Source organism: Colias croceus, chromosome 18 (assembly GCF_905220415.1).
Source record: "Colias croceus chromosome 18, ilColCroc2.1".
Lineage (NCBI taxonomy): Eukaryota > Metazoa > Arthropoda > Insecta > Lepidoptera > Pieridae > Colias > Colias croceus.
The window spans coordinates 3,693,203-3,721,153 of record NC_059554.1 but is presented as its reverse complement, the minus strand read 5'-3'; the positions used below and the strand labels follow the sequence as shown (position 1 = coordinate 3,721,153).

The 27,951-nt window shown below is 33.2% G+C and overlaps 6 protein-coding genes across 6 annotated transcripts; 4 read left to right on the top strand and 2 right to left on the bottom strand.

Annotated features, from left to right (window-relative positions):
* Window positions 1–6: 6 nt before the first annotated feature.
* On the top strand, window positions 7–2,627 carry LOC123699601 (RAB6A-GEF complex partner protein 2). Its single transcript, XM_045646591.1, has 6 exons — window positions 7–373; window positions 454–659; window positions 740–1,020; window positions 1,197–1,349; window positions 1,626–1,812; window positions 2,215–2,627. The coding sequence occupies exons 1-6, from the start codon at window positions 252–254 to the stop codon at window positions 2,418–2,420; spliced, it is 1,155 nt and encodes a 384-aa protein (XP_045502547.1). The 5' UTR covers window positions 7–251; the 3' UTR covers window positions 2,421–2,627.
* LOC123699608 (RRP15-like protein) lies at window positions 2,618–3,952 on the bottom strand. Its single transcript, XM_045646605.1, has 4 exons — window positions 3,759–3,952; window positions 3,330–3,673; window positions 2,929–3,242; window positions 2,618–2,698 (listed from the first exon to the last, which is right to left on the bottom strand). The coding sequence occupies exons 1-4, from the start codon at window positions 3,802–3,804 to the stop codon at window positions 2,638–2,640; spliced, it is 765 nt and encodes a 254-aa protein (XP_045502561.1). The 5' UTR covers window positions 3,805–3,952; the 3' UTR covers window positions 2,618–2,637.
* A 3,620-nt stretch (window positions 3,953–7,572) lies between these two features.
* Window positions 7,573–15,119, top strand: LOC123699583 (DDB1- and CUL4-associated factor 5). The gene is made up of 13 exons (XM_045646567.1): window positions 7,573–7,869; window positions 8,788–8,945; window positions 9,108–9,267; window positions 9,597–9,726; window positions 10,209–10,495; window positions 10,853–10,971; window positions 11,043–11,168; window positions 11,465–11,675; window positions 11,914–12,019; window positions 12,655–12,883; window positions 13,353–13,452; window positions 13,529–13,612; window positions 13,697–15,119. Exons 1-13 carry the CDS (start codon window positions 7,626–7,628, stop codon window positions 14,353–14,355), a joined length of 2,613 nt encoding a protein of 870 aa, XP_045502523.1. The 5' UTR covers window positions 7,573–7,625; the 3' UTR covers window positions 14,356–15,119.
* A 4,465-nt stretch (window positions 15,120–19,584) lies between these two features.
* Window positions 19,585–21,789, top strand: LOC123699587 (tubulin--tyrosine ligase-like protein 12). The gene has a single exon (XM_045646572.1). It carries the CDS (start codon window positions 19,738–19,740, stop codon window positions 21,574–21,576), a length of 1,839 nt encoding a protein of 612 aa, XP_045502528.1. The 5' UTR covers window positions 19,585–19,737; the 3' UTR covers window positions 21,577–21,789.
* LOC123699602 (zinc finger protein-like 1 homolog) lies at window positions 21,625–23,433 on the bottom strand. The gene is made up of 6 exons (XM_045646592.1): window positions 23,235–23,433; window positions 23,040–23,151; window positions 22,760–22,953; window positions 22,348–22,588; window positions 22,093–22,210; window positions 21,625–21,973 (listed from the first exon to the last, which is right to left on the bottom strand). The coding sequence occupies exons 1-6, from the start codon at window positions 23,334–23,336 to the stop codon at window positions 21,790–21,792; spliced, it is 951 nt and encodes a 316-aa protein (XP_045502548.1). The 5' UTR covers window positions 23,337–23,433; the 3' UTR covers window positions 21,625–21,789.
* A 395-nt stretch (window positions 23,434–23,828) lies between these two features.
* Window positions 23,829–26,276, top strand: LOC123699599 (28S ribosomal protein S5, mitochondrial). The gene is made up of 7 exons (XM_045646589.1): window positions 23,829–24,084; window positions 24,216–24,435; window positions 24,649–24,782; window positions 24,955–25,049; window positions 25,215–25,350; window positions 25,459–25,658; window positions 25,863–26,276. The coding sequence occupies exons 1-7, from the start codon at window positions 23,937–23,939 to the stop codon at window positions 26,217–26,219; spliced, it is 1,290 nt and encodes a 429-aa protein (XP_045502545.1). The 5' UTR covers window positions 23,829–23,936; the 3' UTR covers window positions 26,220–26,276.
* Window positions 26,277–27,951: the final 1,675 nt, after the last annotated feature.

The window sequence follows — 27,951 nt, the reverse complement described above, 5'->3', positions numbered from 1 at the left end:
GATTTTGACATTTCGAATAAATTCATCAAAATATTTTTGAATAAGTGTGGAATAAGTGATAACTATTAGATATCATAAGTTCTGGAATAAGTTTTACAATTAAATGATCAATATTAATATAAAGACATGTTTTAGGTCATTTTTGTAATGTTTACTTAAAAAACATACGTTTTACACAGGATACGAAACTTAAAAACTTATTCATAAATATCTTGTCTACATGTAATTTGTAGTTTATTTTTTATATCATCATGATAGAATTAGCAGCGAGACTTACTACAGGAACAGTATACCTAGCTGGTGAAGCTCTTGAGTGTTGTATTACGTTTTCCCACGAAACCCAACCTGAACATCGTGATTCACAGAGCCATAGGTGAAAAAAATGTATTTAGACATTATACATGTAAACAATGATGTATTAACATTAATATTACTAATATTATTACGTTACAGCGATATTTTAGAGAACTTAGCATGGGCATCTGCACAAATACACTGCTTTTTCTCAACATCCAAAAATACAAACGAAAAAACACAATCTGTTGAAAAAACTACAGCATTAGAAGTGACATCATGTGATATAGGAGATGTTGTATTTCACACCAAGCCAAAAATTCTGTTTTGTGACTTAACAATACCATTGGGAGAGACCAAAACATGTATGTACCTTTTTAAAAGTTCATATTCTGTATGTTATAATTTAAAAACTAATCAGTAATTTTTATTTCTAATTACTTAGTTTGGTATAGAGAATCTTTACCAATAGAAGCACCACCATCATACAGAGGGAATTTAGTGAAGTATTCATATAAAGTTACCATTGCTACACAGAAGGTTGGTTCACACATAAGGATGGCAAGAATACCATTCAGAGTGTTGCCAATTAGTCCAATAATGAATATGCAGGATTTAGCTGCACTCTGTGGCAATGAAACAACAGATGAATTACAACCCACTAATCCATTTTCTGAGGAAAGGAAAGTAGAGACCCCTTTGACCATGGCTTTGCAAGTTCTGCAGGTATGTTTTTCTTTGAAAAAGTTGTTGAAGTTGAAAAAAATGTTTTTAATTTTATTTTATAATTTCTATAAATAATTAATAAGCATAAAAGCAATATTCGCAACATTAAAACTCTGCCACTAAATTATCAGTAGTAAAATTATTATCATATTATAATATTTTGGCTTTATTTACAGAATCTTACAGCAAGGAGAAGCCCCAATTCATACATGATAACCAACACAAGAGGTAAAATAGGGAGATTTTGTTTATTCAAGTCTGCTTACAAACTGGGTGAAGATATTGTTGGAACATTTGATTTTTCAGTAGGATCTGTTACATGTATGCAGGTTTGTAATTAAATCTTATTTTATTATGAAAATTGACGGGAATATGAATTAAAGGAGGAAATTAAAATTTCAAATTATAACTAATATATAGATATAAAATACCACTATCTAAAGAAGAAGAAAACAAGTGCAAAGAAATTCTAAATGCACTATTCACACTGCACACTTGGTATATATATATATATGTAGTTTCAAAGTGACATATTATAATAATATTTTCTATTATAGTTACACTCAAAAGTAGATGTTCAAATTCACAAACTTTTTTTTTCACAGGTATCAGTATCATTACAACCTGAAGAAGTTATGAAAAAGAGAACGCCCACAAATAATACCACCAAGGATACAAGTAGCAGATCAATGACTGTAGCGAGATATCATGAGGTCACATTGGGTCTCACTCATTCACAACTAATTCTGCCTATTCCTCTACATATCACACCAGCTTTTGACACTGAAGAAGGTAAACTATTCATACTTGATTGAACTCAAACTCTTAACATTTTTTTTTTATTCGGGATTAGGCAGGCGTTTGACCATCGCTTTGCCTGATGGAAAGCGTCAAGAGAGGTCTAGGATGGAGCATGCTGACTTAATAAAAGCCTATTTATTTATTGTTTGTTCCACTAGACTTTTTTAAGAGCTCTTTTGTAGCCCATTAAAATACAGAACAATAAAAATTTACCACAGTGGATTAATTTACATAAAGCAGTTGCAAATATTAACATAAAATAACATCTTCATACTTCTTGGCATATTTCTAGATGCACAATTAAAACCTGTACTTACTAGGGAATTATCACTATTTTCTTTCCTAAAAAATAATGTAAATAGACTTAAATATATCATTTTACTTTAATTCCAGTATCTTTAAGTTGGCGATTGCACTTTGAGTTTGTAACAACCCATGAAAAGTTGCTGCCTTCTCCAGATGACAAAGATTGGAATGCACCATTAAATGTGCCAATAGAGACAATGGTCTGGAATTTACCTGTGAAAATATATTCTACACTACCCAAACAGATTACCCAACCTGTTGGAAATGAAGCTTATAAAATGTTCATAAAATAAATGACATGTTAATGTTATAGTTTGTTATAGACAAATAATAAGTGTAATTATGAAGAAACAAATGGTGTATTATATCTATATATATATGAAAATATATTAAATCAAATTATACTAACAACTAACAGGGACTGGTTCCATGTCTTTCAATAAAAAAATTAATATATTAGTATTATGGTATGAAATAAATAATAAAAACATTTCATTAATTATAATTTTTTTATTCATCCACCGATTCTTTGTCCCAATCTTTCATTTTTGCTCCCATCATAAAATCGTCCCTAGAAAAATAAATTGATGTTATTTTAAGGTATAAAATATGAAACACAAATTAATAAATTAAAAATAATAAGGGAATAAAATGATCGTGAAAAACTAACATGTCTCCATACTGAAAACAGTGTATTTCAATAAGTTTAGTTTTTTTTTTCCACTTGGAATGAAGAACTAAATTAACTAAATGCTATTGTAAATGTTTATAATATTCCAATTCCAATAACAACAAACTTACCTTAATGCATTCCATTTTGGTGTGTCCTCAGCTTTAACTTCATCTTTGAATGTTTTTGTATTTTCATCTACAATAACAGATTTTGTCTGACCCATAAGTGTATCTAAGAAAGTCCTCTTGTCGAATTTCTTTAGTATCTTTTCCTTTTTGGTCTCTGTTACATCATTGTTCAGTTCTTTTTCAAAAGATTTTTGTTGATTCCTAACAGCATTGAATAATTGCACAACACCTTTGGTAGCAATTTTTGTTAATAATCTTTCTCTATCTTTTTCTAATATATTTGGTTTGATTCTTACTGATGATTTGTCATGTTTCTGTAATAAAAATAAATACATAATTACAGAAAAGAGATGCTTTTTACAAACTTAAAACTTTTTAAAAGAATATCCAAAATATAATACCCTTTTCTTAGCTACAGGTTCCTCACTGGTCACTTTTTCTTCTTTAAGTTCAGTTTTAATATCCTCTGGCTTTTCTCCAACAACTTCAAATGATGGTTTTTCCTCCTTTACTTTTTTAATAATTTCTGAATGCTTCTTGGCTCTCGATAAAACTAGTGTCTTTTTGTTCTTCGGTTTATTTGAGCCTAGAATTTTAGCAAGAGAATCTGCCCAACCTTCATTTTTAATTAAAACGGCTTCATTGGTAGTTTCTTCGTCATCTCCACTTTCATCCTTTGTATCCGATAATTCGGCTTCATATTCCGAGTCTGTCGCTTCCCCACCACTGGAAGAATCCGTGTCCACTGCAAGAATTTCACAACATAAACATAGTTTTTAAAAAACTCGATAAATAAATTAAATATAATGAATACAGTTGTGATTTCCTACCTGATATATTAACTTTCGATTTTGACATGCTTTCAGCCACTACCATAACTAATACCTTCCTTAGGGTTTTTACTTTTCGAGTATAATAATTCTTCTATAAATTAGCAAATTCGTGGGTTAGTTTTGACTCGAAATAGCTTCATTCCTTCATTCAATAGCCACACAAATATCGAAAGATAAACTGGCACGTGGAATTGACATTTGTCAGGATTAAATTGACAAATGTCAATTTGACAAGCCCGAAATTGAAATGCATACGTACCTACTTGGTACCTACATAAAACGGAACGAATGAACACAAAATGAATAAGGCCGGCCACATACATCAGTTTTCCTGATACGATTTCCTGATCCGGTTTCCGAATCCGGGGCCTCCGAACGCAGTAAATTCATACAAAAGTATGTCACACACCTTAGATTAAGGATTGGTCTCCGCGCGCGCTACGACTAGATACCGCCGGCGTACTCGAAAAATGCGGCAACTAAAAGTACGCCGAAATCGGCGTACCCGAGCCAGTCGTGTCACAAGCATTGTGTGGAGAGGGCGTACCGATAGTTTCTAAAGATTTTGGACAAAACCTGAAGTAAAATGCCTGTTTGTGCCATAAAACTGTTTAAAAAAATACAACAAATAATAAGAAAGACACTGGGATTACGTACCATCAGGAATAATCGTATTATTCAATATTTCACCTGTGCTTTGAAAATTTTGTTTACGAAAATACGACGCCATTTAGTGTTGCCGTACTGCATATCCCAAAAACACACTTTGAATTTGAACTTATTTTATTCATAATGTTTTTTTTTTCAATACTATTACTAACGTATATTATAAAAAAAATGATAATAACAATAATTTATTTCTGTTTAACCTTGTTTAACTGACTCATATATATGTTATTTTTTTTATTACCGCTTTTTTACTTTTAAAAAACCTTTGTGATAGTATAGTGGCATCGCAAGTGGATTTGAGTCACATGTTCATGGGTTCGATTCCCGGCAAGGCCAAAATGAAATAAAAATATTTTTCAAACTTCTTTCCAAGATAGCCCATTTCCCATTTATGGGGTAAAATTTATGTAGCTGGCAGTACAATTCTTCACACACACTAGCGTCCTTACAAATCGCCTTACACACACTACAGAACTGAGTTGCCGCACTCACGGAGCTATTGTTTTTAGGTGGAGCGGTATCTAGTCGTAGCGCGCGCGCGGAGACCAATCCATAATCTAAGTCACACACATTCGATAACTTTCCGTACGGTTTTTTCTCCGTCCGTTCTTTCCGAATGCAAGCCCATCACCCATGCATCCCGAATTCCTGACGGAAAAAAACTAAACAGATGCAAAGCCTACATACATTTTGTATGGCCCGCCACACACATTCGAAAATTCCGAACGAAACACTCAGTCAGCAGCGCGATCGAGCTGAGCGGACGCGTATCGTAGTCATTGCTGGGGCACCCACGAATACGATTATTGACGATGAGTGATATTGAACATTTAATCATTAGAGCGTTTTCACATTGTCCGGTCCGATATCGGATATCGGGCGCCGATAGCCGATATCCGATATCGGAGGCTAAGTAAAATGTATGATATAAGTACCTGTCTTTCACATTGTCCGGTCCGATATCGGATATCGGAGCCAACACCGATATTCCCGTGAACTATCGGACGATAATGTTCAGTGTTACCAACTCAATTTTCGAAAAGGTAGTATACCAACAGCAAAAAAAGCACTAGTTTGTGTATTTTCAGTCATTTCTAGGCGCTAAATGTAAAAAAAAAATCCTTTCATTTACTTTAAACCTTTTTATTAAGAAAACATTCATTTAAGTATTTAAAGGCATTAAAAATACTATTTTTACGGGAGCTATTTTAATACCGTCCTATAATATACGGCAATTTGCTGAACTGAAGTAAACAAAAATATCTATATCTTTTTTTACGTCTCAAATATAATAAATACAACAAATATTTTTTTTTATTATAGTTTGCCATGATGACCAGTGTTGCTAGACCTTATGATTTTTCGGGTGATCTACTGATTTTTCAAATAGGTACTAGCTTGGAAAGAAAGTGGTAGTTATAATATTTGTTAAATACTCCAGAATATTTTAAGAAAGGAAAAGTAAATTTGCATATTATGTTAACGAGGTATCAAAATATACTGCACTTTCCAACATGTACATTATATCAACAAAAATAGTATGACATATTTTAGAAGAAACTGACGAAATAGTTAATGGAGAAACAATTTTATGACATTCAAGAATTTATTACATTGCGGAATCTGTGACAACGAAGAATTAGTTTAGTTTAATTTATTTCGTTTAATATTTGCACACCCAGATAATAGGTAGAATGATGTACATTCTACCTATTATTTATAGGTATAATATATATATTATTATTAGCACTATAAAATTGTAATAACAGCACCTACATTTGTAAATGTAATTTGAATTTATATTTGCCAGTTTCGTCGCTTTAATACTGAGTTGAATTTTATTTTATTTTATTTGTTTATGAACATAACAGTCGTACATGATTTAATATAAAAAAGTTCTAAAATTCACTACGACCACACACATATAAAAAAAAAACAAGCCTCACAATGAAATTGAATATTGTGTGATTGAAACTAGATTCTGACTCTGCAGAGGGTACAAATCCAAACTCCGCAGTCAGCAGATTAAACCGGTTTGAAAAACATAGTTTATTTATTACTATTTATTTTATTTAAAATAAAGTTTATTTTTTGTAACATAAATGCATCCACTGTTTTTTTTTAATTCTCCATATATCTACTTTTCCAGTTTCTGGCAACACTCATGATATCGGGACGATATTATCGGATAATGTGAAAGGGCAAATTGTGTCCGATATCGGATATCGGCTATCGGCTTCCGATATCCGATATCGGACCGGACAATGTGAAAACGCTCTTAGTGTAGAAGGGTTCTCATGCCTGTGGGATTATCATAGCAGGGATATGAAAGATCTTGCCTGGCAACAAATTTGTCAGGAATTTGTTTAGTGGATGTACTCAGTAACGACGACGCTTTTTCTTTTTCTGAGAAAGTAAAAATGCGATTGCAAGGAGGAAATCGTCGTTGAAATTCATGCTTCTTCCAAACGTGTGCACTCCACTGTAGCTACTCCCACAATCGTCGTTGAAATTCATGCTTCTTCCAAACGTGTGCACTCCACTGTAGCTACTCCCACAGACTGTGGGAGTAGCTACAGTGGAGTGCACACGTTTGGAAGAAGCATGAATTTCAACGACGATTTCCTCCTTGCAATCGCATTTTTACTTGCTCTGTGGGCCACAGAGCAAGTAATATGCTACTCCAAGACTAATCTCGGTATTCCGAACGGAAAAAAAATCATGACGTGTCGTACGGAATTTTTCATGATACGGTTTCCGAATCAAGAAAACTGATATATGGCCGGCCTAAAACTTGAGCATTGCTGTTACATGCTTGATGTTTAGTTAAAATGGGCAGATGAAACTTAATTAAATACTATAGTAGAGCCTTATACGTTAAATTCGTTCTTCAGATTACATTGTATGCTGATAAACAATTTCGGAATAAAAAATTAACATCGATAAAATTATCAGTTATTTTGGTTACTCCCATTGCAATTAATTAAACGGTATAAATAAGATATTATAACTCTAAGGTATAACTTTATATTCTAATTTAAACTTTTAATAAAACGCTTTCTATTTCTATTTCTAATTTAAATAAATAACATTTCATCCTGGAAAACATTCTATACGTATACTGAAACGTTGTATGTTTTTAAAAATAAAATACAGCTGATTGTCAAAGGGGATGGCAATTGGATTTTGGAAATAATGTCGCGTTCTATAGATCTATGTCCTCAGGAAAATGGTGGTTTCGGTCTAAACATGGCGAATATTGCGAGTCCATTACCTTATATTGCAAAGAGAGAATATGGTCTATTACCTGATCTTAAGTCTCAACTGTTTAACAAAAGGCTAATCGCTGCGAAAAACCTCTATCGTCGAGATCTTGTGTGCCATTTTGGATGTGTTAATGCGATTGAATTTTCCAGCAATGGCGAGTTGTTAGTTTCAGGTAAAAATTAATGTTTATTTATATGTATTAAAAATATATACAAAGGTGAATAAGTTAAACTTAACTGGTGTATATTCTTATTATTAAGGCTGTTATAATAAGAACTAAATCAATAAAATGTATTTAAATTGAACAGTAAATATTCACAATGTAGTAAATATTTGTTTTTATTAAGAACAGATCGTTTATCCTTTGTTATTTAATATTAATTCCGATATCGTTTAATTCATTCGTATATTAATTTGAATTATAAATACATTAATTATATCTCGTACAGCAATAAGTGATTTTAATGTTTATAAATCTTACAAAATCAATAAAGTATATTATGATACATAAATTCAAAATGCTCATTTAATAATCGATTCAATTCTCGCTCAATCTATACTAATATTATAAAGCTGAAGAGTTTGTTTGTTTGAACGCGCTAGTCTCGGGAACTATTGGTCCGATTTGAAAAATTCAGTGTTAGATAGCCCATTTATCAAGGAAGGTTATAGGCTATATATCATTACGCTACGACCAACAGGGGTGGAGCCACGGGGGTGAAACCGCGCGGAGCAGCTAGTTAGAAATTAAACTTAGATTCAAATAAGAATATAGCTGTGAAATTGAATAATTAAAGAATAAGTTTTTAGATGGCAAAGACTATGATTAATTATTATGTTCAGTAAAATTTTTTCTATTATATAGGTACAATGTTATCTTCCTTTCACGTAACTTTCAATTAATAGGTGCATTTTTTACAAAATAACTAGTAAATTCATTCTTTACCATAAGTGCATTTAATAAACAAAACATTCTACTTATAGAAAAGGAGTTTTATATCCTCTCTAAAAATTAACATTGTTTTGTAAGAAAAAAACAGTGAATTACCCGTATGCTGCCCAGAGTAATTTTGAATTTGAAAAAAATTAGGTGGAGATGACAGGCGAGTGATGCTTTGGCAATTCGGACAGGCAATACTTGACTATGGAAAACCAGAGGCAATGAAAGCAGTTCACCAGTCTAATATATTCTGCCTTGGCATCACATCTGATAATCAAAAAATATATTCGGGGGGAAATGATGATGTAGTAAGTAATTCTTTTGTATGAATTAAACTGCATGTTTTTATGAACCAGATTTAAGTTTTCCGAACTGAATATAGTACTAAAATGAATTCTACTACTAGAAAGAATTACTGGAGCTTCTAAATGCTATTCTCTCAATATATATCATTTCAATTTTTATTTCAGGTGATTGTACACGATTTGGAATGTAAATGCCCCATGGAAGAGTTGAAGCATCACAGAGCAGTGTGCAGTCTTAGCATAGACCCATTTAATGAGAGAGTGATTTCCACAGCAGGAAATGATGGACGCTTGTTGCTATTTGATACCCGACAGTCTGTGCATGGTAAGTTATATGTTTAAAGCTAATATAAGCTTGATGGCCTTAAGACGTTAAATCAAAATGTCTTAACGTGTTTGAATGTTTGAGTTTAAAACTAACTCGCGCAATTGCAAATTGTCGAAATATCTTGCAACTTAAAGCATTCTTTTTCGTTAGACTTTATCGCAGGTATGTATTATGCAGAGAATTATATTTCCAAAATTTATGTGAAGTGCATGTTATGAGTTGATTCATTAGATTTACTATCTATCCTATTTTTCTTCAACAGGTTACAATTTACGGTTGCTTAAATCTAGTATAAGGTATTGATTAATTAAGAATATCTCTTTCAGAGTCATTGGTCATATCTCGAAGTCGCAAAGCTTTCCACGGAGTAATGTTCCATCCTCAACAAGTTGGGATCTTAGTATCGGCTAACGCACGCGACGGTGTTGCTTTATGGGATTTGCGATCGCCAAAACAGTGAGTTTGCTATTGTTACCAATTGAAAGGACTATTTTAAAATTGATTTAATATAATATTATCTCACGACACTTCTGGTTACTAACCATCTATTGAAGATGGAATCTTGGATGGTTGCCAAGGTTATCTGAAATGCTTTGCACTCTATGCACATTTGCCAAATTGTTCATAGATGATGTATCTTCTAGGTGATGTGTGGAGTAGATTAAAATTTATAAGCTCTTGTCATCAGCACATAAACATCCTATAAGGAATGAGGTATGAGCTGATAAAAACAGCTAATCCATCGTTACAGAAGAAATAATTATATATTGAGGTCTTTTTATTGCTTCACTAAGAAGTTAATTATAATAAAGGCAGTTTTTGTTGCGCGCTCATTTATGTCCAATAGTAGTAAATTTTCTAATAGTTTATTAAGACAGTAAATTGTGATTTCATTACTATACACAAAACTGAATAAATAACATTTTTTTATCTTACAGTCCAGTACTCCGATATGTTGGCAACAATGGCTCATGCCAGAACAGCATGAGTGTCCGTTTCAACCAGGCCGGTACACACATACTAGCGTTACGACGACGTATGGCACCAGTTCTATACGCCATACAATCCCCAGAACCAGTGGCTGAGTTCTATCACCAAGATTATTATAACTCGTGCACTATGAAGAGCTGCTGCTTTGCCGGCAAAGATGATCAGTTTGTACTATCTGGCTCCGATGACTTTAATTTGTATATGTGGAAGATTCCGGATACGGGTGGGGAAATTGGTAAGCCAATTATGCTATTATTCTTTATTACTCTTAAGAACTTTACCACATTCGCTTAATAAAGGTCGTCAAAAAATAAAACATTCATGCACCTTATTACATGGCAATAACGTTATATAATTATGCGTTTTAGGAAACTCTGCCTCATACTCACGAAGGCAGAGTATTACAACTGACAATTTTTATTTTAAGGCATGTGAATGTTTATATGTTATAGACATTGTAGATAGATTTTTTTAATAACGACGACTTCAAGAGGGCTAATTAATCAATAAAATCATTATTGATAATAATTATTTAGATAAATATTTAGGCATTGGTCTAAAAATTTAAGTTAATAAAATAAATACTTTGCAGATTCAGTGGTAGAGCCACCGCACATCGTACTGTATGGACACAGGTCTATCGTTAATCAGGTGCGCTACAACAACCACTATTGCCTAATTGCATCTTCAGGTGTCGAGAAAATTATAAAGGTTAGTATTTTTTTATCATTTACAAGTAGAAGACTATGACCTGTTTTTAAATTTACATTATTTTATAATAGGTATGGTCTGCCCTTGAATATCCCAAAATGAAAGGAACATTGCTTGAAGAGGCACAGGGATCGGATAATCCGCGAGAAATATACAGCCATGAAGACTATGTATCGCTCGTTCATCACAGTGGTCAGGTTAGTATAAGATATTTTTTTATTTATTATTTTGGTAGGTTGACAAATTACGCATTGTTTTCCGTGAACTTGTTAATAATTAAAATTTTGAAATACGATTAGAGACGAATATTATAAAATAGGCATTCTTAAAATAAAAATTTGGGTAAAACAGACAACACAACGTGTTTTTGTGTAGTCTTTAAAAAAATACATTACAATAGGAAAGATAAAGGTCCACAATTCTTTCTGTATCCAATGTGATTCGTCAGTTAAGGTCGCCCATTATAAAAAAAAAAAATTCTTTCCCCGTGCAGTACATATCGCACAACTACGCGCAACAGTCGACCAGCGAAGACCCTCGCATGATGGCGTTCTTCGATTCGCTCGTCCAGCGTGAACTGGAATGTCTTGCAGAAGAAACTGATTCGTTGGACGGCTCCAGTTCTGGGTCACCACAAGCTCATGACTCTGATTCCAGTACTGACCACATTGTGGTGGATCTATTGCCTCTGCCGCCGAAGAGAGGTGCGTATATACATAAAGCATATACCAATGAACTAAAAAATGATATATTTGAGATGATAAATTACACTTTTTAGGTTTTGTACACTGTGTATTCATACAATTTTGGCATAGTAAATACGCAAACAAAAAATTATCTCCCAAACTATGCATGCTTCCCGTGAAATATATTAAATAAAATAGTTTTACTTTAGAAGGTTAGGGAAATCTTATCATGATAATATATTATTGAATTTTACAGCTGCTCAAAACGGTAGTAGGAGTCAGCGATGTCCAAATAGACTGGCGCGATTGATCGCATCGCGATATCCAAAGAGTTCACGATCTCAGAAGAGAGGATCGCTAAGGTATACAATTGTAGTAGTAATGCAGTTGTCTACCCCTCTCCTTTACATTTCCAACCTATTCAGTTTGTTTAGTATGTCCTTTCTACTGTTACTTGTTTGGTCTGAAATTTAATTCTGTTTTTATACTACACCGCCATCGCTTGGCTGTTAAGGTTGGGAACATACCTTTTCTCGTTATAAATTTTTGAGTTATTTTTACAATAATTGTTATCGAAGAAAAAGAAGAGAATTGATATCATAAACTTAAAAAAAAAACAACATAAGTTTGACACTAAAAGCTGTTGTTAAGTTTTAACATTAAAAGCTGTTTTTTCTTTGATTAAGGATTAGAGTTACGACTTTATTGTTTTCCGTTTACAAATATTATTATAAAAGTTTTTTTGATTTTTAACCTGTGTTCAGACAATACTGTACACACTTAAGAAATGACAAGCATACATTAAACAATATTTTGCATGTAATTGTATTTTTATATCTGTGCATTGTACAATAAAGTGTTTTTTATTTTATTTATTATTTAATATTATATACATCAACTTTTCGATATATAACATTAGCCGTACAATGAAAACTGGACCTTATCCCCATGCCATACAGTTTAATTTCACGTAATCAGCACGTCACGTTGTCTGCAGGCGCAGCAAGCAGCCGCGCTCGTGCATGAGCAAGACCGGCAAGAGTATATCGGGCGCTAGTTGCAAGGGCAAGCGGGCGGTGCGGCGCGCGCGCGGGGTGCGGCGCGGGGTGCGGTGCGGGGCGCCAGCGGGGCCAGCTCCGCCCGCGCGGGCTCGTCTATCCGCGCCCTCGAGCGAGCGGACTGACTCGGATGAGCCAACGCATTCGATCTATCGGTCTGCGGGCAGGGTGAGTGCGTGTTTTGGTGCTTTAACGCATTTCTCGCTTCTGATTTGCCTCTAATTTTGATAGATAGATAGATAATTCTTTATTGCACACACACAAGATTTATATAAACAGAGAAAAAGACAGACAGAGACAAGTATGTACAAATGACGGCATTATCGCTATATTAATAATTTTGGTGTGTGGGTGTGTGTGTAGAGTCAACTATCGCACTATTGATACAGTCAGTTCATGTTTCCTGCTGTTGTGTATGTTAGAGCGAGTTTTATTTTTAAGGATTTTTTTTACTTAATTTCTAGTCTTAGTAGTAGTTCTTTTTTATAGTTATAGCAGCTAATATGGTATAAAAAACCCATACGTTTTCTAATGGAATTATTTTATTCTTTAAAAATATCTATACTCTTATTTTCTTAACTTTGTATGTTAATTATATTTTTGTGAGGATATTTACTAATTTATGACTATATTTCAGATAATACGCCCTCTACGACGTCGTTTAAGTCTCACACGCTCCTCAAAGCGGAAAAGTAAAGTTAGCAGTTTTAGGAAAACAATGAATTTAAGGAGTAATGGTAAGAGCAAACATGTTTCACTTAAAAACAAATAAAAAAAGGTGCTCTAGATTTAATCGGGTATATTTTATTCCAGGGAATACAATTGCACAGGACAGTAGTGACAACAATAATATTTCAAATTTTGATGAAAATTTAGCTTTACCCAGCACAAGTACAGGTAAGTAAACACCGGATTTTGTTTAAAACATTAAAAATACATCATTATAATTTCAAAATGCTAATAACGGATTATTAATTTTAGGATATAGAGGTCAAAGTTCATCAGCGCTTTTTAGAATAGCCGAAGTCGATTCCGACGACGACCAATCAGTAAGCAGTCGACCCATATCCCCTCGAAATCAAAATAACAATCAAAACATTCCTACAAATTTAATAAGCATAGTCCCTACACCGATAAACGGATCAAGGGACTCCTTAGGTGACTCTTTACGGGTAGAACTGCCCAGTTCGGAAAGCGCCCACTTACCTCAACCACACGAAAATCGTTTACGTATGAATTTAAGGCGGTCCAGAAGAAATGGACGACATAGTTTGCAACGTTCAGATTCCAGCGAGTCGCCTACACCCAAAGATGCATCAGAACGGGCCTCGACGTCCATCGCTGAATGTTCCTCACCCAAAGTTGGTTACAATAGAACGGTTGCGCGACTGATGAACGAAACGAATGAAAGTGAGCTGGAGAGCAGTTGCAGTACAGAGAGCAGTCTGTGGCCGGCTCCACACACTCTCGGTACTCCAGATAGTGGTGTGGGCACCGTTGTAGGCAGCAGCACTAGGAATAACCAACCTCCCAATGATGATGTGTCAGACGATCCAGAATATCAGATACTTAAATTTCGACAGCGCGTGAAAAAAGCGCGAAGGAATTACAGGAATCACATGGACTCAGATTCTAACTGAACTAGTTCGTAGATAGGATTTGTTGTATTTTTTCACTTTGATACTCTTGTTGTATCTAGCTCTCGAAAGTTTAATGGTGTTTGTAAAGAGGACACGGTAGGTATGTTGTCTTTTCATGTTGTCATATTTCCGTAATAGTATTACTTACTTATAGAAAATGAAATGGTATTTGCGTGACTTCATTTAAGTATGCGATGGGATCTATTCGTCCCTCGAATTTTTAATTTAAATTGAAAATTCATTTCTATATCTTTATTTATCCATTGTAAATAGTATATTAAGTGTCAACTATATTATATGTATACCGATTTAAACATTCGTGTTCTTATTGTTATTTTTTTTTTTCAATCTTATGCGCTATATATTTTCTATAATTCTGTAATACATTTTCAACTTTTCGTACTAAGCGCGTACAGGACGGAGATGAAAGACAACATAACAACAATGTTGTATTGAACAAGCAACTGTGCAAGCAACAAGCTTTGGAAAAAAAATATCTTGACTAAATCCTCGTTTAATAGATTAAAAACAAGCATTATGTGATCTTTCTCTTTAAAGGACGAACATTTTCTGTGTGTGTAATTAATAATTATATTAATATTATACAGACTTTGCTTTTAGTGGTAAATTATTTAAGAATTGTGATGTTATCAAATAGTTATTAATTATAAATTAGTGTATATTAGTTTGTAAGATATGCCAATGTTCCCTGAAAAGGTTGTTAAATAATATCTGTACTGATAAATATATGGATTAAAAAAATATTTTGGTGTTTAAGAAACTGATTCTCAGGCTGCCAGGCAATGTTAAATGATGGTGCAATAATTAAGTTTCTACTTTAGTCTTTACATCATTTGAATATAATTACCACAGATAATTACATTGAAATGAATTTAGTACAGTTACTACTCATGTCTGATTGTCAAAAAAAAAAAAAATGACCGCCTCCTTGGTGCAGTGGTTAACGCGTGAGCGTAGAACCGAGGGGTCCTGGGTTCGATTGCCGGTGGAGACGAAGAAAAAAAAAATGTCTCGGTCTGGCAGGACACAGAAGGCTGATCACCTACTTGTCCTTAAAGAAAATCGATCAGTGAAACAGATGTATAATGCATCTGCCCCTTACCCCACTAGGGGACATGGGACTTCACTTACTTACACTTACTACTCATGCAAAAAAATCCGACCAAGTACGAGTCGAACTCACGGCTCACGCACGGAGGTTTTCGAAAAAAATTCTGATTTTCTTGCGAATGCTTTTGAAATTTTTTAGCTTAAAGATTCTGTATTTTTTGATTGTGTTGACCCAATAGTCATAAATTACGTTACTTAATACTTGAACGCCTTAATTAAAATTCTGCTGTACAATGAAACTATTTTGTTATATTAGATCTCTGCTACAGACTGTGGCTACAGACCAAGTCATATTGATAATATCTGTAACATAATATACCTAGGCTATACACATGGGCTATAATTGTGGCTATAATTTTTTGTAGTTGCAGGAGCGACTTGATCATGTAATAATATATGTTTGGCTAACGAAAGATGAGACTGGCTTTTTATTTCGAAAATTTATATGGCAGCACTTATAATTACGTAATTGTCATTAAAACCTGAGTTGTTGATGTGTCAAAGTGAAAATTATTTCCGCGATTTTAGTGATTTCTAATTGAAAACGAGACGAAAACCTTGAAAAGCGACTTAAAAAAGGTTCTTTTTACTATGATTAGTAAATTTGAAAAGAAACAAGTTGAAAGAGATGTAGTTTTCAAGGAAAAACAAGAGTGTTTACGTGAAATATCTCAATCAATGACTATTATACTAGTAGACGCGGCATACGCCAACATCATTGCACTAAAAAACAGCGTAATTAATACATACCTACTTACTAACGCATTATCACCAATACAGTTGTTCTCTCTTTCACTCTCACGCACGAGACATAATACATGTCTCACTCATGTACTTCGTAATAACAACTGCCGATTAAAATACAAAAAGAACGTCCAGCCACGACGCTGAATGGTGCGTGACTAAATGAAACTCGGGCACTTACCTGAGTTTTTTCTTGCCAAAATAGAGAGCGGGTAACGTATCTAGCTTTTTTATATATCATAGATCTCAATGCATTGTTAAGTGTGACTTTGATATTTTGATACTATTCATTTTGATTGCATTGTTTAATATTTATTATTTTGCCGGTAACATGGATGATACCAATAGTCCAGTTATAAACTATTCAAGCAACAATAAAAAAAATTGAATGATCTGTTTCGTTCAAAATGTTTAAAGACACAAATTAGTATCTTGACGAGTTTTCTTCTATGACCGGACCATGTTATTCGTGTTGAAGATATTATATAAAAAACGAGATGGAATAACTGCAGAAATGGAAGAGATCATAATAAGAGTCAGAGATAATGATAGTGATTCTTACTACCTATTCACTCGCGGTTGAATTTTTAGATTTCATATGAATTGATTAAACAAACTTTAATTGTATTTTTATTGTGTTTTTTCTTGCTTTCATTCGGTGTTCTTTTTTGTCTATCTGTATCACTTAACTGTACTATATTACATAAAACAATATTATAAAGATGAAGAGTTTGTTGTTTTTTTTTGCTCGTAAGAGAAAATAATAAAAAAAAGTATTAAAACTATATTTCCAACTATAACCTAAGTTGCCATATGTTGATTTTTTGAATTTGCCGCCTTTTTCCAGTCTCATCTTTCGTTAGCCAGACAATACCGTCAAACGGGGTGAATAGGGATCGTGGGGTGAATAGGGAAAAAAATTGGGATCCAAATTAACACGGTACCGTAAAACGGGGTTAATAGAAACAATCTAGACTTTCAAACCGACTTTAAAAATATAATTATATAAATTGTAAGTTTCGGGTATTAAAGCTGCTTTCATTGTGGGAGTCCTTTGCTATTTTACAAGCTAATTACAATTTTAATGCCAAATTATTATCTACTTAGGAGAAAAAGATAAAAATCTGGTCAATTTCTATTTTCCCGGAATATGGGGTCAATAGATACGACATATGGGGTTAATAGAGAAAAATGATAGGGTTGTCAAAATATTTTATATTGTGGTAGTGACGTCACAGAGATAATGAAATAAAAGAGTGTACATAATATATTAGAAAACCTTTTTATTAATATTAAAAATATATTATTATATAATAATCTTCCAAAGGATAATTCAGCACATATATTTATATATTTAATAAATTCTTCTTCAGTTTCTTTGGATAAAACAGTTTGACCTCCTTGACTTTTCATATTTCTTGTGCAGTGTCTGTATAAAACAGATCTGTGTATATTATATTTCTTTGAGATAGTATCAAGAGAACAATTACTCGCAGAATATTCATTAACAGCCTGTATTAAGTTGAAGTCATATTTTATATATTTCTTACCCCGAGGGTCTGGTTTGTAGTTGCGTGGCATATTGCTCGCAACTATACCTGCGTACACAAAATTAATTATTAAATATTAAAAAATCAACTTTTTAAAAATGTAGGTAGGTAATAAAGTTAAAACTCAACAACCTGCATAAAGTGCCAACCCTATCAAAAGCGTTTCTAAAAACCCCTTTCGCGTTTCTATTAAACTCTTTCTCGTTCCTATTTACCCCTTTCCCGTTTCTATTCACCTCATATGGCGTTTCTATTTACCCCTCAGTCGTCTCTATTCACCTCTTAATCGAGAAATATTTATGGGTGCAATTATTTTACTAATTTACCAATAAAAATCAAACTAATCAGTAAAACTTACCTTTTCAATTTATTCTGGATAGACTTCACCGTCGAATAAAGTTATTTCACAATCAAAAACACAATTTAAATAATAACTAGAAAGAAGTTAATATGAGCACAAAAGACATACATACAACCGTTGTACTTTGAACTCACTTTTTTGACATAAATTGCTAACTTCATGCTATTCAAATGTTGTCATTCCAACAAAAAAATGTTGCCATTGTAAAAACTAAAAACACTATTGCGATTCTTGAAGTAGTTTTCAAATATCAGGCTTTTAGACTTTTTCCCAAGAATATTTCTATTCACCCCGTGAATTCTATTCACCCCGTTTTACGGTAATAACTCTGATCTTGACTCTGATCATTGATCAACCATAGCCTATAAAATGGCAAGAATTCAATATAGAATAGTTATTTTTTAAACTGGTAACTTTTATTTGACGTAAAGTTAGAAATAAATTGTCAAAACAGTATTCTGAAGTTTCGTCTTTGAACTACCTGCTATCGAAGTGTCTTTAATTTTAAAAAGTTTCGTTGTTTTTGTGGTTAAACTAATATCATAACGACTATCTACGTAATTGGTGTTTATTCTAGAGCCTGTATAACGTATTGTAAGGACAATTGAAAAGCTTTAAAATCGTAAAATTATATTTTATTAAGAGCAAGAATTTATTTACATAATAAGAGGTTTTTAGGTACGCGTTGGGGGTTTTTAGGTACGACTGGGGGGTCAATAGGGACGCCATATTTTATAAATAGAGACGATGCAGTTTGTCAAGAGACAGTAAAGGGACTATAGGAACAGGGTTGTCACTTGATTTATGAAGTCGTTTAAAAAAGCTTGTAGGTACTCGCGATGTAATTTAACATTTTACAACACAATTAAAATCATGTTAATATTTTGAAGAATATGCCTATTTATTTGTACATAATTCTGCTTTAATTTAAGTCCCTAAACCATAAATTTAGGTACTTTAATTCATTCTTGACACTAAATACATGATCCTTCAACTCATCTTGGCGTGCGGCGCAATGTGTGCCGCACACAAAACAAACGCACCAAAATGCGTTTAATAATTTTATACCTACTTGCCTAAATAATAATTATACTAACAAAATTGTGACAGCCCTAACGGTTTTTCCCTATAGTGCCAATAACCGTCCCTATTGACCCCATATTGTGTTTGAATAGGGACGACCTATAATTTTAAGAAATAATTTAAACTGGATGCTTTTCATGATTTATTGTAAATTTCTTAAGAATATTCAGAATGCGACTCAAGTTTTAATACCAAAATCAATACAATATTTTCAGGAATTAATGGTGATAAATGTGTTCAAAGTTCAATTCTGTGCCTATTCACCCCGTTTGACGGTAACATTCTAAAAGTTCCACGAACATTCTCGCAACGTATTGACAACAATTTTGATAAACTTGCTCAACAAATATTTACCATGAATACGAGGCCTTACGGGCTGCCAAACCTGACTTTTTAATCGTTGACAGCTAATGTCATGTCAAACTTGTCAAAAATTTTCTACTGCAATGTGAACCGCATAATCGTTCATAGTTTGAATTTCTTTAAGAATACACCGGTTGTATAAGTTAAATAATGGATGGGATTTCCAAGTTCAACGAATTTTTAGCAATTCATAAACCTCAGCTTGTTTTGTCCGGTGTACCAGAGCATTTTTGGCATACTATAAGTAAAAAACTTCAAGATCAAATCTTCGATTCCGGATTATCGTTCCAACTAGTGCAAATAGACTATGAGGACGTCGAGAGAAAGCCGTATGATCCTTTATGGAGTGTCATAGCTATACAAGACATCGACCGCAACGATCCAACTCACATATACCTGATTGACCATGCCTGGACTTTTAAGGTTAGTCATATAAAAAGTAATCTAAGAAATGTTCCAAGTTTGTTGGAGAGAATGTGTAATTTAATGCAAATTTCCTGTGACACCACTGAGGAACAAATTGAGGAAGTATCTAAGAATGTTTGGAAGTTTGCTAATACTTATTCAATTGGTGGAAATGAGTTTTCTATTGAAGATAGAGTCCCCGTTTGGTATATTATGGATGAGCTGGGCTCAGGTATTACACATTCAGATAATCCTAACTTTCGTACTGTTCCATTTATACATGTTCCTGATCAAGTCACATACACACTTCTCTTTCCCACAAAAGATGTTGAAGAGGGTGAAACAGTCACAAGAAATTTTGTTGAAGGCCATTATCAAGACCCAATGCAAAGGGAAGCAATGCTTATTCCATGGAAACATTACGGACACTTTGACGATGTCTTCACTCAAGATGAACCAAACCGAAAGTATTTTCTAGAAGGGCACCTTATTGAAACTCTTCCAGATCTTGATTTACTTGAACATACACAAATTTCAACAAGACCTTTAAAAGTTTACTCAGAGTATGACATTATAAATGAACATCTCACATCAAGTGCTTTTGAAATTGTTGATAATGAAAATGAGGCTGATATATTGTGGTACACTAGTCATTTTAAAACATTTAAAGAATTAAGTATTGACACTCCTCATAAGTTTGTCAATCAATTCCCTTTTGAATATGTTGTCACAATTAAGGATTTGCTGGCTATAGTTGCCAGGAGGCTTGCGCATAAAACTATTGATCTCTCTGAATTAGAAACAACTCCCCTATGGCTGCCAACTACTTTTAATATGAAAACTGAGCTACCAAAACTAGTTGCATATTATATGCAAAGGAAGAGATTGGGCTTGAATAATCATTGGATTTGTAAGCCCTATAACTTAGCTAGGGGCCTTGATACTTATATTACTGACAATCTAGACTTTTTATGTCGTCTTCCTTTGACTGGACCGAAAATAGCCCAAAAATATATTGAAAATCCTGTTCTATTTCAAAGACCTGATGTAGGATTAGTCAAGTTTGATGTGCGCTATGTCATTCTTTTAAAATCTGTAGATCCAACACAAGTTTATGTATACAACAATTTTTTCTTAAGATTTGCCAATAAGGAATATGATTTGAGTAATTTTGAAGATTATGAAAAACATTTCACTGTTATGAACTACACAGAGGGTGCCCCTTTGTATAAACTGTTGTGTGAAGATTTTATAAAGGAATGGGGTAATCAATACCATGACTACAATTGGAAAGATGTAGAAAAATCTATATTCAATATGATTAAAGAGCTGTTTATGGCAGCAACATCCAAACCACCTCCATTTGGAATTGCAAAGAGCCCACAATCTAGGGCACTTTACGCAGCAGATATTATGCTCTCTTGGCATGAATGCAATGGTAAAAAAATTATGCAGCCCAAGTTACTTGAAGTGAATTGGATGCCAGATTGTAAGCGTGCTTGTGATTATTACCCTGATTTTTATAATGATATCTTTTCAGTATTGTTTTTGGATAAAAGTGTTGATACATGCACACAAATTTAAACATTCAGTATTCTGTGATATTCTTAAAATGTAGCCAAAGAAACAAAATTTGTATTCTAATATTTATTACATTGGTTGTACAGCTTTTGCACGATATTTATTAAAACTTAATTGTATGCCTCAAATTTATACACATTTAAGAATTGCTTGATTTTATATGATAAATATATTAAATACATTGTTATTAAACATTAAAATAAATAATTAACTAGATTAGTTTTTCTGTAACACCCTCCTGTCATCACCACGCAAACCACCAAATGGATTGTCATCATCAATACCTCTATCACTTAGTATAACAATCACAATAAGTAGAATGAGAACAATGAAAAATATAAGCCAATAGCGTCGATACATAGGTCCAGTTCTTCTGATGCGAGAAGAGGGCAGTGTATTCCTGTAATTTTTTTTAAATAAGTTCTTGAGGTAGATATTTAAATTGATACATAAAATAAATGTAGACATTTAAAATATAAAGTATGTTAATTTAAAGGCAAACAAATCTAAATTACTTACTTCCACCATCTGCTTAACCAAGCCAATGTTGACTTTTGTTTGTATTTATTCTCATCATGATCAAATAATGGTTTGGAATGCTCATCAGATTTATAACCCTTCCTGGGCATTTGAGCCCCTGTAAAATAATAATTATTTTGTCATAAGTCAATAGTTATGGCTTAATTATTTTGTATAGGTACTGAATAACACCAAAATAATTGGAGTCGTAATTTATAGTCGAGTTTTAGTTGTTACATTTTGAATGTTATCTACCTTGTAAATTATCATTTCTCTTCATCGATGTACTGTCATAGATATTGACAGGATCATCTGTTATCTGAACAATGGAATGTGGTGAGCTTGTAGCTGAGCGATTTACAGCTTCATCATCGCTTGCCCCTACTGGAGCTTCTCTCTGTGAATCTACAGTGCTGTTAGTAAAATAATGGGACTGTTCCATGGGTGACTGGCTGCGTCGCGAGGATGCTCCTTTTAAATCTTGTTCTTCTGAAAGCTGAATATAAAAATACAATAAATTTTTTTATTTCACTTTCACCATTATAATAAAAAAAAACAATTTAATTTTTTTTTCATTCAAAAGGGAAAATATTTATGATGCAATGGCTTTCCTGTAAGTAACTTAATAAATAGAAATACTAAAAATAACAATAACATTGGTACTCACTAATGGTAGACCAAGACCTGCTCTGGCCCAATTAACTCCAGCCAATTTTTCCTTCAATACATCAGCAACAGGTGACACAAGGTTGGGGGGTGGAAACACAGGAGTGGCACAGGAGGGACATTGATAACCGGCCGGTGCCGTGGTGCGAGGGAGCGCACGGTAGCGAGACTCTGCGCATTCCCAGTGGAATACATCTGAAAATATTAAAAAAGCAAGTATGTATAAAAATCCAATCAATAAAAACATAAGTTTAATTATATGCCATACATAATAAACTTACGATAGCAAGTGAGACGTATGCATTCGCCATCAGCTAAACTTTTCGTGCAAATTTCACATATAGGATTGTAATCACTGTCTTGCAACCATTGAAGATAGGATTGTATTATGCACTGAAATGAACATATCCAATATTTGAATAAAAGTAGTTTAGAAAGCATTCAAATATCATATTCATTGAATAAACCTTAATTACCTTTGGATGGTTTGTGACCATACAATACTCGCAAACATTTACCCTGTGTTCAAAACAGAATTGGTTGGTTACTCTCCTTTTAGGGCATTTGCATAGACCCATGGTTTGTTTTTATTTACATTCACCAATAAACAATTATCTTTCTTGAAGGGTAACTAGAGCATTTCTTGAATCTTGATATTGATAATTGAGTTGGACCGTGGACTCTGTGACCGTGGACGACGGATTTATTGGATTTTGGTTTTCAGGCTGTCAGGCTGTCTGCTGTCTTTTAACTGTCAGCCACGTACTTTGAAATGTCAAAATTAGCCCGGCCATGGCCCGGCCACACACCTTGCATATTCCTTCGTTCTTGAATTCAGTGAATTTTCATACTATAGGAAACTCAGATTCGAAATTCCGATAAAAATTGTTTTTTTCGTTCGACTTTTTTTACAAATATTTTCTCTAGTAAACAAATAATATACTAACTCTTTGACTATTTTTAACATTTTCTTCTTGAGATGGTAACATTGCAACATATATCGAAAATTGACATTTAACTTTGCAATTTCTGAACGTCAGAATCATAGATAATACTGTATATATGTCAGAATTTTGAGCTCAGATTTTGACAGACCTAAAATAAAAAAAATAGACGAGTGCATAGTGTTTGGGAAATAGTAATGAATTGAAATTTGAGTTTTTTAGCTCTTAAATAATATGGCTACGAAATTACTATCACTAGGAAATGTTGTGAGGAGCCCTTTAAATCTTATATTGAAGCATTCTAATTCCCAAATAAACTATGTTAATAACCTAAAAAATTTTAGTACTTCACCAATAGTATGTGTAAACTTCTTCAATAAATGTGAGTAGGTAGATAATATTATCCGATAAAGTACAGTTTAACCGTTTAATTAAAATTCGATAGTTAATTAATTTTCTTTTATATTCGGTACACTTAAATAGAATTTAATTAATTTATTGTTCCTGTTTTAGTGCCTGCAGAAAAGTTATGGAAATCTGTAACATCTGTGAGCAATGCTGGTGCCAAAAAGGGTCGTGGAAAAGGCGCTGGCCGTATTCGAATTCGAGACTTGAATCGTGGACAAATGATAGGCGTGGGAAAAGTTAACATGTTATGGCCCGGTCTATCTGCTCCTGTTATCCGGGGGAGAGAGTTATTAAAACAACAGCGACTACCTGATGATCCAGAAAGGTAAAATTAATATACCCAAAATATTTTCTATTGTGTCTGTGGTTCCGGGGCCTGAGTTATTAATATACATTTAAAATAAATATTATGGTGCTAATATGAAGTCTTTCAAGTAAAGTTTGATCTTCCGTAATATGGTCAGTCTTATGTCAAAATAATTTATATCTATATTATAGGAGTTATTATGTTATCAGACATTATTATCTTAAATTTTAGAATGGAAAAGCTGATTAAACTCCGTGACTCAATGACAAAGTTTAGAAGATTGAAACTAACTCCAATTGAGAGAGGTTGGTCAGGAGCCCGCATGCCTGGACGTAGCCTTGGCCCACCTGATCCAGTGGCAGATGGTAAGATCTGACTTTTTTGTTTATATTATTATTTTTTAGTAAAATAATTTGAACTTTTATTAAAATCACATTCAATATTACTCTTAATATTTACATAAGATATTAATTAGACATTTCACATGATTGTAGTTTTCCTTTTGCCCTTGTTAATAATGTTATTTTCTAATTTCAGAGGAATTTGTTGGCTTTGATACTAAAGTATTGCAACTCAGATCATTGCTTATAATGAAGGGAACTCTGGGTAGGACAAGAAATTATCAAGCCATGGTGAGTATTTTAAGTGTTAAAAAAAAGAGTTTGCTTCAAGCACACGTGTCAGAAGTGAAACTTCTTTGGCAAAATTAAAAAATACCAAAATTCCCACTTCACACTTCATTAAATATTAGGAATTTTAAAACTGTCCTATTATCATGGTGTTATTTGTTATTGTAGGTGGTAACTGGTAATGGACAAGGTTTAGCTGGCTTTGGAATTGGACGAGCAAAGGAAGCGCAAGCTGCCTTGAGAAAAGCAAAGAATAGGGCTGGAAAGAAACTAATGCATTTTGATATTTATAACAATCACACAGGTACTGTATGATAACTAAAATTACTATTTATTTATTTATAATATAAATAAGCAATTTTTTTTTCAATTTGTAGATTTATATCCTGATATATTTTTTTTAATATTTCAGTTTATCATGACTTCTACACGGCTTTCGGAAGTACGAAAATATATGTTCAGAAAAAGAATGAAGGCTACGGTTTAATGGTGCATAGAGCAATCAAAGAGATTTGTCAAGCCATTGGTATCAAAGACCTCAGAGCTAAAGTTGAAGGGTCTAACAACTTGCAGCATATTGTTAAGGCATTCTTTATTGGTCTTCTACAACAGGTAATAACTGAGTATACTATTACATATGAAATACACGATTCTCACTAAATCCGTTAACTAAATTTATCTAAGAAATTATAAATGTTTGTGTGAAAACTACTTTTCATGAGCCTTAACATTTGTTACATATGAATCTACCTGATTTTGGTAAATTAAAATAATAATAACACATTCTCTATTGTAAATACAATTTCCACTTTTCAGAGGACACATCAACAGCTTGCAGAAGAGAAGAAATTGCACCTTGTTGAATATAGGGCTGAGAATGAATATTATCCAACTGTAGTGGCTAGCCCTGAAACTGTAAGGACCAAGGAAGAAATACCCAAAGATGAAACATTGGATTTCATTCAATATGTTATGAATGACAAGGTTATCCTTAAGAGGAAGAAATTCCCGCGATTCTATGAATCTATGCCACATTATGAAATATTCCTTAAGAAATATGAGAAACACAGAAATCATGAGAAAATTCGTCACAATCTGAAGGCAGAGTACGGAGAGGTGAAGAGTTTCCTAAATGATAAGTACCCAGAAGAGAAAGTTGAGAAAGAAGCCTAGATTATGTTTATATTAGAATAGAACTGTAGATATTACAATAAATTTATTTAAAAACAATATTGCATATTTTATTCCATGCCCTTATAACCTCACTGTGGTAGATATATTTTTCATTTGGGCCAGATGCCCGTGCCATTTCCATATTCATAGATAATACTTTCTTATAAGAAATCGAAAATGTGATGAAATTGAATATCTACGAAATTGTAGTTACGCTCTAAGAGCGTTAGGTACTCCCGTTCAACGCGTACCTCCACTGAAATGCCACAGAGCAAGTAATGTAGGTAGATAGCGCGAGCATAGTATTACAATAATGTATATATTGTAATACTGTGGCGCGAGTTCATTTGGAAGCCACGTTTAGAGCAATTTTAAATAATTCGTTGTAAAAAAAAACACATTTGTATACTAAATTTTTATTATTATCTTGTTAAATATACAGTACAGTACACTTACTAATGTAGACAAACAAAATAAAAATACCATGAATTTTAAAACAAAAATCACGCGTATGTATTTTGAAAAACTACTAAAATATGCGTGTTTGAGTGGATTGTTTTTGAATGAAAATTAAATATATTGTATAAATCTATACTAATATTATAAAGCTGAAGAGTTTGTTTGTTTGTTTGAACGCACTAATCTCGGGAACTACTGGTCCGATTTGAAAAATTCTTTCGGTGTTAGATATGTCATTTATCGAGGAAGGTTATAAGGCTATATTTCATCACTCTACGGGCAACAGGAGTGGATCCACGGGGGTGAAACCGCGCGGAGCTGAAATCAGAATTTCCGGCTATAGTCAGATTCTAGGGAATGAACGCTCTTAACCATATATGTTTGCAAATTCAACTTTACGCGAATTGTCTGAAATTGTTTTTAAAACAGCAACTTAAGCATTTTTATTAATCGACTAGACTTAGGACTAGATATGCCGCGTGATTACACTCGCTAATAAATGGCTGGCTGCAATATCGAGTATTTCTATAGCTTTTCTACAGGATACCTACCTAATACCTATGTTATTCTGATGTACAATATACAGGCGATTATTTACAGATATCAAAAATCATTCTACTGATATTGAAAGTAGGTACTTTACCTAAAGAGTAACATGGCAATAATAACTTTTAATTATACAATATATTATTAATTATAATATAATAGATTATAGTAACGGAATAATCGCCTGTGCACACTTAACGATTACACCCGGTATGTAATTACTGTTTAATTTATTTCAAATCCATCTAATAGTTTATTCGCGAAAGAGTAATAAACTTCCTCCAACTTTTGCATATAGGTATAATATTAGGATAGGATAGTACTGGATAGTAGGATGAAAAAGTCACTGAGTACATCCATACTAATATTATAAATGCGAAAGTAGCTCTGTCTGTCTGTCTGTCTGTTACTCAATCACACCTTAATTACTGAACCAATTTGCATGAAATTTGGTATAGAGATAATTTGATACCCGAGAAAGGACATAGGATAGCTTTTATCCCGGAAATCCCACGGGAACGGGAACTATGCGGGTTTTTCTTTGACTGCGCGGGCGATGCCGCGGGTCACGGGTGGAAAGCTAGTAATAAATAAAAATGTAGTTTTCTGCCTGTAAAATCATTGTACAAGTGAGAATCGACAAACGAAAACATTTAAAAAATGTATAGAAATTATATTTTATACTATGGCATCTTATGGATGAATGAGATCATCCTTAAGATGCCAT